This window comes from Eulemur rufifrons, chromosome 1 (genome assembly GCF_041146395.1).
Source record: "Eulemur rufifrons isolate Redbay chromosome 1, OSU_ERuf_1, whole genome shotgun sequence".
NCBI classification, from domain to species: domain Eukaryota; kingdom Metazoa; phylum Chordata; class Mammalia; order Primates; family Lemuridae; genus Eulemur; species Eulemur rufifrons.
In genome coordinates this window covers 43,605,307-43,619,797 of record NC_090983.1, presented here as the reverse complement: position 1 = coordinate 43,619,797, position 14,491 = coordinate 43,605,307, and the positions used below count along the sequence as shown (strand labels likewise).

The 14,491-nt window shown below is 35.3% G+C and overlaps 1 protein-coding gene across 1 annotated transcript in view; it reads left to right on the top strand.

Annotated features, from left to right (window-relative positions):
* Positions 1-14,491, top strand: part of FSIP2 (fibrous sheath interacting protein 2) — a 94,763-nt gene that overhangs the window by 20,544 nt on the left and 59,728 nt on the right. The window contains exons 10-13 of the mRNA XM_069469919.1: positions 1,961-2,079; positions 4,254-4,299; positions 8,424-8,530; positions 10,931-10,994. Coding sequence (XP_069326020.1) covers positions 1,961-2,079; positions 4,254-4,299; positions 8,424-8,530; positions 10,931-10,994 — 336 coding nt within the window. The remainder of the gene's footprint in view (positions 1-1,960; positions 2,080-4,253; positions 4,300-8,423; positions 8,531-10,930; positions 10,995-14,491) is intronic.

The window sequence follows — 14,491 nt, the reverse complement described above, 5'->3', positions numbered from 1 at the left end:
ACCATTGAGTTGCTTTGGCAAATCTGAAAAGATAAAATGATCTAGATAGGTGGGCCTATTTCTAATCATTCTCTTCTATTGTATTGATCTATTTGTCTGTCCCTATTCAAATGCAGTATTCTCTTCATTACTTACTGTAGCTTTATACTTTTTTGAAAATTTGGCAGTTTGAGTTATCCAGTGTTTGTTGTTTTTCTAGGTTGACTTGGTTATTTTAGGTCTTTGCATTTTCATAGAAATTTTAGAAACAACTTGACAATTTCTACAAATTAGTCTGCTGGGATTTTGTTTGTGTTCACTTTTTATTTCTGTTTTTTGTTCGCTAGGACCTCTGGTATAATGTTGAATAAAAATGGTGATTATGTACTCCCTAAGATTGTTCTAAACCTTAAAGGAAAGTGATCATCATAAGTCAGGATATTAGCTCTAGAGATCTGAAGATAATGTTTATCAGAGAAACATCACCTTCTATTCCTAGTTCAGTAAGAGGTTTGCGTCATGAATGAGTGTTGAGTTTTATTATATCATACTTTTTCCTGAATCTTTGAGATAATCACATGAATTTTCTCCTTTATTTTGTTAAAATGGAAAATTACTTTTATTTTTGAATGGTAAATTAATCTTTCATTCTTGGGATAAACTCTATTTATTCACAGTGTATCATCTTTACTATATCTTGTTGCATTTGTTTTGTTTTTGTTTATAATTCTTGCTGCTTTGTTCATGGGGGAATTGAACAATTTCATTTACTCATAATATCTTGTAATGATATTTTATATCAGACTGATCCTCCTGTCAAAGTATGCATTAGGAACTGTTCACTCTTCTTCAATTTTTCTGGAAGAATTTGTGTAGAATTAGGGTAATTTCTTCCTTAGATATTTTGTACAATTAAGAAGTGATGTAATCTGAGCGAGAGGCATTTTTGTGGACAAATTTTTAACTTCACGTTCAATTTCTTTAATAAAGAGTTCTTCATATTATCTACAAATTTCATTTCTGAATGAACTTTGGTAGTTTTGCATAGGTATTCAAATTTATTGCTATACATTTTCCCCTTTATTGTAACATTTAGTAATCATTTGTAGACTCTATTGTGCTGATATGTGTCCTCTCTTTTTTTCTGATAAATCTGTCTTATCACTTTACTTAATGTATTAAAGAGCCAGCTGTTTGTTTCATTATTTTCTCTCTTTTCTTTTACATTTTACTTTGATCTTCATTATTTCTTGTCTTCTGCATACTAATGGTTAGCTAGGATGTGAAAAAACTGAAACTCTGATGCACTGCTGGTTGATATGTAAAATGGTACAACCACCTTCAAAAAGAGGTTTGGTGTTTCTTTAAGTTACACATATATCCACCATATGAAACATGGTATTAATTAGTCATTCTATTACTGGGTATTTACCCAATAAAAATGAAAAAAAAATATTTCTACACAAGATTTGTGCATGAAAGTTCATAGAAGTTTATTTATAAAATATCAAAATTGAAATAATCCACATGTCCATCAACAGATGAGTGGATAAAAAATTGTAAGATATTCATACAATAGAATACTTCTCAGAAATAAAAAAAAAGAACAAACTATTGATAAATGTAACATCATAATCTTGAGTAAAAGAAGCCAAGAAAATCAAAAGAGTACATACTGTATGATTGATTCTGATTGTATAAAATTCTAAAAAATCCAAACTAATCTTTTGAATTAAAGGTACAGATCATTGTTGTTGTAGTATTAGAAAAGAGAGATGGATAGATTGCAAAGTTGCATTAGAAAACTTCTAGGGGTAATGGAAATGTTATTGTGTGTGTGTAATGATTATTTCACAGTTGTATACATATTTCAAAATTGATTCAATAATTAAACTTAAATAATCATATTTTATTGTACTTCAATTATACTTTAATAAAATTGTTAACAAAAACAGTAGTGTTTTCTCTCATTTACTTTTAGAACATGGAACAAATGGTGTTCAAATGCAGTCTCAAAATAATTCAAAGAATGTTTTGAAAACATCAGCAACTTCAATTGTTAATCAGCCAGATGTACAGAATAATGGTAAAGATCAAAAGGTATGAAATTATATTTCAAAGTTTTATATAGTTATTATTACCTACTTAACTTGACTTCTATGAATCATTTCCTTTACTGACATGATACTGATTAGATAGGAATATTGGGTTCTGTTCATGTGACCTGATCTTGTTTCCTGGAGAAAATATTGAGTTAGCTTTGTACTAAATGCACTATGCAATACAGCAGAAAATAATCCAAACATTTAGCAATTATAATAATAACAATAGCTTGTATTTATTGAGCATGTGATTTTGACCAGATGCTATGCTAAGACAGAATGAAAGAAAACAAAACAAAAATAATGGGTTACATAAGAAACAAAGATAAGACATAATCACTTCCTTTAAGAACTCATTATCTAAGCAGACAAAAACATGCTGGAAAAGGGCACCCTATTCAATAAGCAGTGCTGGGAAAACTGGATAGCCACATGCAGAAGAATGAAACAGTATCCCTATCTTTTACCATATACAAAAATTAACTCAAGATGGATTAAAGACCTAAATGTAAGAACTGAAACCATAAAAATTCTGGAAGAAACCATAGGAAAAATTCTTCTAGACATCAGTTTACACAAAGGATTTATGACTAACACCCTAATGGCAAATACAGCAACAACAAAAATAAATAAATGGGATTTAATAAAATTAAAAAGTTTCTGCACAGCAAAGGAAATAATCAACAAAGTCAATAGACAACCTACAGAATGGGAGAAAATATTTGCAAACTATACATCTGAAAAAGGGCTAATATTCAGACTCTACAAAAAACTCAAATCAGCAAGAAAAAAACAACCACATTAAGAAGTGAACAAAATATATGAAGAGAGTTTTTTCCAAAAGAATATACACAAGTGGCCAACAGACATATGAGAAAATATCACTAATGATCAGGTAAATGCAAATTAAAATCACAATGAGACACCACCTTACCCCTATTGGAATGGCCATTATTAAAAAATAAAAAAAAAAAAATAGATGTTGGTGTGGATGTGGTGAAATGGGAACACTTATATGCCATTGGAGGGACTGTAAATTACTACAACCTCTATGGAAGATAGTATGGAGATTCCTCAAAGAACTAAAAGTAGTCCTACCATTTGATCCAGCAATCCCACTATTGGATATCTACCCAAAGGAAAAGAAGTCATTCTATCAAGAAGACACCTGTACCTGAATGTTTATTGCAGCAAAATTCACAGTTTCAAAAATGTGGAATCAACTTAAGTGTCCACAAATTTATGAGTGGGTAAAGAAAATATGGTATGTGTGCATAGACACATACACACACACACACACACACACACACACACCATGGAGTACTATTCTGCCATTAAAAAGAATGAAATAATGTCATTTGCAGCAACTTGGATGGAACTGGAGACCATTATCCTAAGTGAAGTATCTCAGGAATGGAAAAACAAACCCATTAATTCTTCACAAATGAGTGTGAACTAAATGGTGGGTACACATTGTCATAGAGTAGGGTAAAGGACCTTGGAAGCTAACCAAGGTGGGGAGGGTTGGAGGAAGGTGACGGATAAAAATGTACCTATTGAGTACAATGTACACTATTCTGGTAACGGGCACACTAAAAGTCCTGACCTCAGCATTATACAATTCATCCATGTAACAAGGAACACTTGTGTCCTCTAATATTTTGAAATAAAAATTATGGCAAAAAATAACTCATTGTCTAGTGAGGCAACAGACACAGAAAAATATTATTATAGCAAAATGTGTCTGGAATGATGAATTTTACTTTGGTTCTAAGTAATGTTTTCAATAAGCATCACATCTGATTGGATTGAGTATGAATAGGTTGTATTGAATTTCTCTGAGATAAACTGAATGAGTCTAAACATTTTAGAATGAACCATTGAATTGATTACCATACGTTTAGGGAAAATATGGAATATTGTAGGAGGAGTGAGTTTGTACATTACTACATGTTGAACTCAATTTGGAATTAGTTAAATTTGAAATTGTGTGGAAGGTATCCCAGGAGGTTGATGATAAGTATCATCCTTTAACAATTTTTTTATGATAGAGTTAGAAGATAAAAGAGGAAAAGCATCTGTACTGATTTAGTTAATTGATATAAGGTACAAATTTCTTTTGGAAGTACATTTACTAATGAATATTTTTCTCTTTAACATTTTACCATATAGGGAAATGGATTGATAACTAAAAAATCAAGTATTTTTGATGATAGAGGTAAGAAGATAGAAAATTTTCATAATTTTTGCTATTAAGTACATAATTATAGTTATTATAGTTTTATCATATAGTTATGCAGCTTTTAAAGTTGTTTTACCTGATTATAAAAATTATACTTATTCTGAAAAATAAAAGATGATATAAAATTATTTATGAATATAGATTTTATAATTATCCCATATATTGAGTGATTGCTTGAGCAGTGTACTTTTTAGAATTTGCAACGTGGGAAAATTAGTGTCCCTCCTGTGACTAGTTAGAGTGATACTTAAAATGAGATACTGGGTTCAGGAGGTTGCAGTAGAGAAAACTGTCCCCAGGAACGTTCTCATACTCCACTGTTACCAGTTTCCCACAAACAGTACATTTCCCCTTAAATGAAATATACACTACTTAAGATCTTTGGCCTTTTTAGGTTCCTGTAAGTCACTAAATACACTCTCATGCATATCCTACATACACACCCACAGAAAATATTACATATCTCCAGCCAATGGCTAACGATCACCTCAAATTCTATACAAAACCAAATTCATTATCTTCCTGACCTCTCTTACTTTCACTGAGGCACAAAATATAAGTTATCTTTGACGCTTATTCTTTCTTATACTTTGCATCTAAAAGTTACCACTTTCTGTCTAGTATACTACCTCTTTAATTTATCTTGTCTTCCACTCTTTTCCATGACCATTGCCCCTGTCCTTGTTTTCTCTATTCTTGACTACGGAAGTAACCTTTCTCCAATCTTTTCTTTCTCTTTTTAATCCACTATACATTTTACTATAAAATCCATCTTCCTAAAACACAGCTTTGTTTATTTTCCTATTTAAGTCATGAGCAGTTTCTCATTGCCTACTGAATGAATGCAAACAGTTAAATTTGGCAATAGGCTGTGGTTAATGGCAGAAGATTAAGCTGTCTTAATAAGTAAATAAGGATCAGAAGTTAAGGATTTCATACTTGTCTCTCAAGGCAATGGTCAATCACTGCAAATTTATAAGCAGCAAACATTCAAAAAATCATGTTATTTTTGGAGATACTTCCTTAAGTCAAATAAATCACCTATAGTAGTAATTCCAATTACTATGGCACCTCAGCAGGGAGAACTTTGGAGCAATGCTACAAGTTATTTTCTTTTTATTATTTCAGCATATTATGGGGGTACAAATGTTTAGGTTACACATATTGCCTTTGACCCACCCAAGTCAGAGCTTCAAGCACGTCCATCCCCCAGACAGTGCACACTGCACCCATTAGGTGTATATATACCCGTCCTCTCCTTCCCCCACATCTTCCTCACACCCAATGAATGTTACTACTATATGTGCACTTAAGTGTTGATCAATTAATATCAATTTGATGGTGAGTACATGTGGTGCTTGTTTTTCCATTCTTGGGATACTTCACTCAGTAGAATGGACTCCACCTTTATCCAAGATTATACAAAATATTCTAGATCACCATTGTTTTTTGTGACTGAGTAGAATTCAATGGTATACATATAACACATTTTATTAATACACACATGTACTGATGGGCACTTGGGTTGTTTCCACACCTTGCAATTGTGAATTGTGCTGCTATAAACATTTGAGTGCAGATGTCTTTATTATACAATATCTTTTTCTCCTTCAGGTAGTTACCCAGTAGTGGGATTGATGGATCAAATGGTAGTTCTCCTTGTAGCTCTTTGAGGTATCTCCACATTACTTTCCACAGAGGTTGTATTAGTTTGCAGTCCCACCAGCAGTGTGTGAGTGTTCCTATCTCTCCCTATCAAAGCCAACATTTATTGTTTGTGGACTTCTAGATAAAGGTCATTCTCACTGGAGTTAGGTGATATCTCATTGTGGTTTTGATTTGCATATCCCTGATGATTAGAGATGTTGTATATTGTTTCCATATGTTTGTTGGCCATTAGTCTATCTTCTTTTGAAAAGTTTCTGTTCATGTCCTTTGCCCACTTTTTGATAGGGTTGTTTGATTTTTTTCTTGCTTATATTCCTGAGTTCTATATAGATGCTAGTTATCAGTCCTTTATCAGATGTGTAGCATGTGAATATTTTTCCCTTTCTGTAGGTTGTCTGTTTGTTCTTGTGATAGTTTCCTTGGCTTGAAGAAGCTTTCTAATTTGATTAGGTCCCATTTATTCATTTTTGTTATTGCTGTGATTGCCTTTTGGGTTTTCTTCATAAATTCTTTGCCTAGACCAATGTCTATAAGAGTTTTACCAACATTTTCTTCCAGAATTCTTATAGTTTCATGCCTTAGATTTAAGTCTGTTATCCACCATGAGTTGATTTTCATGAGTGGTGAGAGTTGTGGAACCTGTTTCAGTCTTCTACATATGGCTATCCAATTTTCCCAGCACCATTTAATGAATAAGGATTCTGCTTTTGTCTGCTTTGTGCAAGATTTCATGGCTACATGAGCATGGTTTTATATCTGGGTTCTCAGTTCTGTTCCATTAATCTATGTCTCTGTTTTGGTACCAGTACCATGCTGTTTTTGTTACTATAGCCTTGTAGTATAGCTTGAAGTCTAGTAAATTAATGCCTTCCAGCTTGTTCTTTTTGCTTAGGATTGCTTTTGCTATACGGAGTCTTCTCTGTTTCCATATGAAGTGTAGAATTATTTTTTCTGTATCTGTGAAAAATGATATTGGTATTTTAATAGGAATTGCATTGAATCTGTAGATCACTTTGGGCAGTATAGACATTTTAACAATGTTGATTCTGCCACACCACAAGCATGGTATGTTTTTCCACCTGTTTATGTCCCCTGCTATTTCCTTCCTCAGTGTTTTGTAGTTCTCCCTGTAGAGATCTTTTACCTTCTTTTAAAATAAATTCCCAGGTATTTTATTTTCTTTGTTGCTATTGTGAAGGGTATTGGATCTTTGATTTGGTTCTCAGTTTGACTGTTGGCATATACGAGTGCTACTGATTTCTGTACATTGATTTTGTAACCTGAGTCTTTGCTGAATTTCTTTATCAATTTCAGTAGTCTCATGGCAGAATCTTTGGAGTTTTCTAGATATAAGATCTTATCATCAGCAAAGAGTGATAGTTTGACCTCTTCTTTCCCCATATGGATGCTCTTGGTTTCCTTCTCTTTTCTGATTGCTCTGGCTCGGACTTCTAGCACTAAGTTGAACGGAAGCAGCGATAGATGTCAACCTTGTCTGGTTTCAGTTCTAAGCAGTGATGCTTTCAATTTTTCCCTGTTCAGTATGATGTTGGCTGTGGGTTTATTATGTATGGCTTTTATAATTTTTAGGTAAGTCCCATCTATGCCTATTGTGTTACACATTCTTGTCATAAAAGGGTGCTGAATTTTGTTGAATGCTTTTTCCGAGTCTATTGAAAGGATCATTAGGTCTTTGTTTTTGCTTCTATTTATGTGGTGAATTACATTTATAGATTTGTATATGTTGAACCATCCCTGAATCTGTGGGATGAAGCCCACTTGGTCATGATGGATTATTTTTTTGATAAGCACCTGAATTTGGCTTGCTAGGATTTTGTTGATAATTTTTGTGTCTATATGCATAAGGGATATTGGTTTTATTTTTTTGTAGTGTCCTTTTCCGGTTTTGGTATCAGGGTGATGTTGGCTTTGTAAAACATGTTGGGGAGGATTCCTTCCCTCTCAATGTTGTGAAATAATTTCTGCAGGATAGGCACCAGTTCTCCTTCGTAGGTCTGGTACAATTTGGGTGCGAAACCATCTGGTCTGGGACTTTTCTTTTTAGGAAGGTTTTTTATTGCTGCTTCCATTTTGGTACTTGATATTGGTCTGCTTAGGAATGCTATTTCTTCCTGATTGAGCCTAGGGAGACTGTGTATTTCTAAGAATTTGTCCATTTCCTCCACACTTTCACGTTTATGTGAATAGAGGTTTTTATAGTATTCATAGATGATATTTTGTATTTCTGTGATATCAGTTGTAATTTCTCCGTTTTCATTCTTAACGGAGCTTATTAAAGTCCTTTCTTTTCTGCTTCTTGTTAATCTAGGAAGAGCCATGTCAATTTTGTTTATTTTTTCTGTAAGTTAATATTCACCTTTTTTCCAGAAATATTATCTTCTCATCTTTAAAGTTACCTTTTCTTTCTCTAGGAGTTATAAACATGTCAGCTCAAGATTCAGTTACTTCAGCTCAAAATTCACCCACAGGAATTTTTCCCAAATGTTCACAGTCATTCATTGGTCCTCCAAAAGTAGAGGTAAATAATATTTCTTTTACTCCAAATACAAAAAGAATAAATGAGATAACATCTCATGGTCATCACTGGTATATAAAAATGTCATTTTAAGTGACCATACAGTACAGTTTTATCACTGAAATTAGTCATAATGTAACAACATTTTAATAGCTCTAGGACAGTCCATCTAAATGTAAGGCACAACTATGTATCTGCAGCCTTCAGAGAAAGTATCAAATTGGGCTTTTTTGATTGGCCTTGTACTTGTACTGATTCAGTACTCTTGACCAGTGATCAGTTACCTGCTGTTGGAAAGTTAGCAGCAAAGATTCAGGGGATAGCTCCTAGACATGAAATAGATTTTCTGTATGGTTTGCCAACTTGTTATTACAGGAATCAAATACACATCCTTGGTTTTATTATTAGCATAATGTTAACTTCTTCAACTGTAGTAGAGAGTTAATATGGCTTAAAATAGATTTCAACAAACTGGAAATGTACTAAATTATTTCCAAATGAATTCTTAATGTTTAAGGTAGAAAGTGGTATCACTTTACATGCTCCATAATACAAAATAAATGATATACTAAATTATGAATAACTTCTAAAATGTAGTATTTTTCCACAACCTTCTTCTCTGTAGTACAGTTTTATTATAAATAAATATTTAACAAGTGCATATTGGGGCTTACTTCACTATTTTCCTATGTCAGTAGCCACATTAAATATGCTAAGAATCAGGAAAGGAAATTTTTAATAACTTTGACGTTTCAAGTAGTCATATTGCCCAAAATATTCCAAAGGCTATGTTCTTAACTTTAAAAAAGAAAAAAACTCCTTTAAAAACTACATCTAAATTTTACCATTGACCTTTTTTGGAGTAGTGTGTACTACTAACTTTGCCATCCATATTATTCTCAAATGAGTACCTGATGTTCACAAATATCGAATTTATTATGAGAAAAAGTGAGCATTTTTAATATAACTACAGTGGTTCCCCAGTATCCATAGGGGATTTTTTCTGGGACCTTCACAGATATCAAAATCCGTGGATACTCACATCCCTGATATAAAATGGCATAGCATTTGCATATAATCTATGTACATCTTTTTGTATACTTTAAATCATTACTTGTAATACCTAGTAAATGTAAATGCTCTGCAAATAGCAGTTATACTATATTTTTTAGGGAATAATGACAAGAACAAAAAGTCTGTACATGTTCAGTACAGAGGCATTTTTTTACTGAATATTTTCAATACGCAATTAGTTGATTCCACAGGTGTGAAACCCGTTGATATGGAGGGCTAACTGTATTATATTCTGTTTTCCAACATATTGTACACAGCCTCCCACTATCAGAATATGTATTCCTGGTGGCCTGTTTTGAGCTCTCAGATGTGGGGAAAAAAATAAATAGATAAATTTATTATACTGGATTTGCTTCCCAGAGCAGGTTGAGTTCTTTGACAAGATTGAAGAGCCGCATCCATGTACTGAAAGAAATTTGTTCTCTGCCTTCCAGCTCTACTTACAGTTTTCTCCTATTGTTAGCATTATTAAAAAACACACTATTCTTTTCCCATTGAGTTGATTGACTTCCTTGCTAATTAATGTATTCCACAGGCAGTAAATTTTAGGATACCTGCAAATACTGTTGTGCAGGAAAGAGAGGTAACATAGCAGGCTTGAGACTTCTATCTTTAAAGGGGCCCTCGTGCAACGTTGGCCTTTGGCTGGTGTGTGGGAACTTGACTGCGAAACATTTTTCTACACTAACATGAAACTTTTTCTTGCTAAGTTGGGTGGTTCACTGTACCTAGACTGTACACAGAATATGATCCTTTTTGAATACCTGTTTTTCTTCTGAGAGTGTGGAATTATGATATGTGCTAAGGCAGAGGGTATCTACATGATTAACCTTCAATAAAAACTTCACTGAGTTTCTAAGTAATTTCCCTTGGCAGAAATATTGCACGTGTTACTGCATTTTTTTTATTGTTGGAGAAAAAAACATGATCAAGTTGTCATCTCACAGGAGAAATAGAGCATAAGGAAGACTGTGCATGTATTTCTTCAGATTCAGCCTGTGTCTTTTACCCTTACTTATCCTATGAGTATCCTTTCATTGTAATAAATCTTATATGTGAAGATAACTATATGCTGAGACCCAAATCTTAACAAATCACCAAATGTGTGGGCAGTCTTGTGGCCACCCTCTGATATAAGTGTGAACTTTTGAATTCTGTAAATAATACATGTAATACAAGCATCATAAATGTGTGTGCATTTATTATAAAATATTTTCAAAATCTTAAGTTTCTCTATTTTATATATAGAAATAATGGTTGATGTTCAAATTCTAAAAAAAAAAATATAATTCTCTAAGGATCTGGGTTTTTTTATTGTGAATTATGTAGAAGGAGATTGATGCTCATTGGAATGGAAGACCAACCAAGAGATCAAGCTATGTGTGTAAATCAGGTAAATATTTGCAACCATTATTGAGTAAGTCATATAATCTGTCAACTTTTTCTTTTGATTAACATTTACTGAGCTCCTGTTTCATGCTAGACATGGCCCTATATATTGAACATACAAAGAAGACAAGCCATAATTTTTACTCCTTATAGTAACTTCCCCCCAAATTTATTGAAGTACAGTTGGTAGTTAAAAATTGTGTGTATTTAAGGTACAGTCTCCAACTTACAATGGCTTGGCTTATGATGTTTCAATTTTACTATGGGTTTATCAGGATGTGACCCCATCACAAATTGAGGAGCATCTGGTGTTATGATTGTTCAACTTACAATTTTTTAAATTTATGATGGGTTTATTGGGGTATTAAACACATTTTCAATTTATTTTCAACTTAACAATGAATTTGTCAAGATATAGTGCTATTCTAAGTCCAGAAGCATCTATATACAACTTGATGATTTCTTGTATCCTGCAAAAAACATGGAATTGCAGATATGTCTTCAACATAGCGATTTCATTTCCTTTGGATATATTCCCAGAAATGGGATTGCTGGGTCATGGAGTAGGTCTATTTTTAATTTTTTGAGGAATCTACATACTGTTTTCCATAATGGCTATACAAATTTACATTTCCACCAACAATGTACAAGGGTTCTCTCTTCTCCACAGTCTTGCTAACACACTGGTCTTTTGTATCTTTGATAATGGCCATTCTAACTGGTATGAGGTGACATCTGGTGGTTTTGATTTGCATTTCCATGATGATTAGTGTTGTTGACCACATTTTCATATAATTTTTGGCTATTTATATGTCTTTTTTAAGAGATATATTCAGATCTTTTCAGGTCCTTTGTTAATTTTTTAATTAGGTTATTTATATTTTTTGCTATTGAGTTGTTAGAGTTCTATATATATATATTTTAGATATTAACACTTTATCAGATATATTGTTTGCAAATCTTTCCCATAAATCTGTAGGTTGTTTTGTCACTCTGTTATTTCCTTTGTTATGCAAAAACTTGTTAATTTGATACAATCCCATTTGTCTATGATGTGAGTGAGATATGGGTCCAATTTCATTCTTTTGCATGTGAGTGTATAGTATTCCCAGCATTATTTACGGAAGAGATTATCCTTTTCACATTTTTTTTTGCTTTGTATTATTTTTAATTGATAAATAGTAACTGTATATGTTTATGGGGTACATTGTAATGTTTCAATACATGTATACATTGTGGAGTAATCAAATGAAGCAAATTAGAATATCCATGACCTCAAATATTTATCATTTCTTTGTGATGAGAATTTTCAAAATCCCCCTTTTCAAAATACCCATTGTGTTTTCTTGGCACCCTTTTCAAAGATCAGTTGACTGGAGCTGCGCGGATTTATTTCTCCGTTCTATATTCTGTTTTGTTGGTATATATGTCTGTTTTTATGCCAGTATCATATTCCTTTGATCACTGTGGTTGAAATCAGAGAGTATGATGCCTAGAGCTCTGTCATTTCCATACTCTGATTTTGCTTTGTTTCCACTGCTAGAGAGCTGGCATTCCCTTTTGTAGGTGTCTTTTTGCTTTGATTCTTTATACTTCCAGAGTTCTTTCACTGATTCCTTCTCATCTTGAGCATCTGTTGCTTCTTACCTTTGGATTTTCTTTTTATTAGATATTGACAGGCCCAGTTTAATATCTGAGCCAGTAGGTGGTGTTTGTGGGTGAGAATCAACCACAGCTTGTATGAGTCAAAAAATGCAGTAAAAGGGCATGCAAATTAACCTCCCTGCCAGGAGGTAGTGCTTGTTGGAAGGAAGAAACTGCATGTTGTTTTGGGTCTTGTGACCAGCTCTAGTGCCTCAGGAGAAGTACTATGATGCCCTAGGTGGTGGGTGGGGCCCTGGAACTTCCAGGTGTGTCCTTATTCTCCACCTCAGCAGGGGCATTGAGGGAAGTGATGCTGAGTTTGGCTGAGTTGGGTGATTCTGCCCTCAAGCTCCACAAATGCTTTTAAAAGGGGTCAAAGATCTGATACCTGCCTCTGGACAAAGCTTCCAGGGAGGGGCTGAAGTGGCCCCACTCAACCAGAAAGTCTGTGTGTGGAGGCTGGGCTGTCTGAGGCATGCAATCTGACAGTCTGGAGCAGGACTTGCTCCTTTACAGTATCCCCTATTCCATGGTTTCTTCCTGGCCTCTGCCAGCAGGCAGGACCTCAAGCCACCCAAGCTCCCCTATGACTGTGATGTGGGCTGGGAAGTACTCTGTCCAGGATCCCAGCCTGAGCTAGGAGAGCAGCCCTCCTGTGGGACGAAGGGTGCCCCATGGGCATGCTGCAGCTAGAACCCACTCAGCACTCTTACCCCTGATCTGCCCTTGCAAGTTGTGAGACTAATTCACAAATATTCCCTCTGGTGCCCCCGAGTGATGCAATCGAGACCTGGGTGTATAGGATCTGGCCTGTGGGTCTGTCCCCTGGGCCCCAGAGATCAAACCCTAACCATGCCATAAAGAAGGATACCTGATACCATGTCCCTCCACTTCAGGCTGTGCCTCGCTCTGCTGGAGTTGCTGGGTAAGCAGCACCAGGGAGAGCCAGCAGGCAGGGAGCTCATAGTCTGAGCTCCCCTCAGTTTGCTACCAGACCCTAAAAGGAAAGGTCTGAACCCCGTATCCTGTGAAAGCCTCCAAGGGGTGGCTAAATTGTCTCTCTCAGCAGCTGTGGGTGGGGGAGCAGAAGCGGTGAAAAAAAGTCTAGGTGGAAGAAAGTCCACCCTCTGGTCATCTCCAGTCCTCTCTCCTGGAGGCAGTCCACCAGAATGACAGGGCTCTGGAGTTACACAGATCGCCTGGGATTCAGTGGAACCCTGTGGCTCCTGCAGTCTGGGCCAGAGTTGAGAAATGTCTGTGTAGGGATGAGCATGACAGAGCCTGAGGGGTTGAGGCCTTCTGGAGAGGGCAAAGGCACCCAGTGGGTAGAGAAGCAATATGGTGCCTGCCATCCTGCTCAGGTCTATGATGGGGGAGGCACCCTGCGGGAGGTGAGAACCTGGTGCCCTGTCTACAAGAAGCTCTCTGCTCACTGGCAGCAGTGGTCTCTGGGCTTGCTTCAGCAGAAGGTCTCTCCAGCAGCTCAGGAGCCCACCAACAGTCCGAGATGCAAGGGAGGAGGATGTTAGCCAATCCACCTACCCTTCTCTCTGGTCTCCAAACTTCTCTGGGCTTAATCCCCACCGATGGCCTTTTTCCTTCCAGTTCTGCTCCACAGCCTCTTCCTGTAGAATCTCCTGTGGGTTCAGGCACCCTTCCTTCAGATCCTTTTCCAATCTATGTTTGTCTGTCTGTTAGTTCTCTTTCATCTAAAATTTCTCCTTACAGAGATGCTCTGACTGGTGGTGTCTTTGGTCTGCCATCTTGTCCCTCAATACACAATTTTTAAAAACAAAATTATGGTTGGATAGAATGAGATGAGTATCACAATAGAGTATAGTTAAAAATAATTTATTG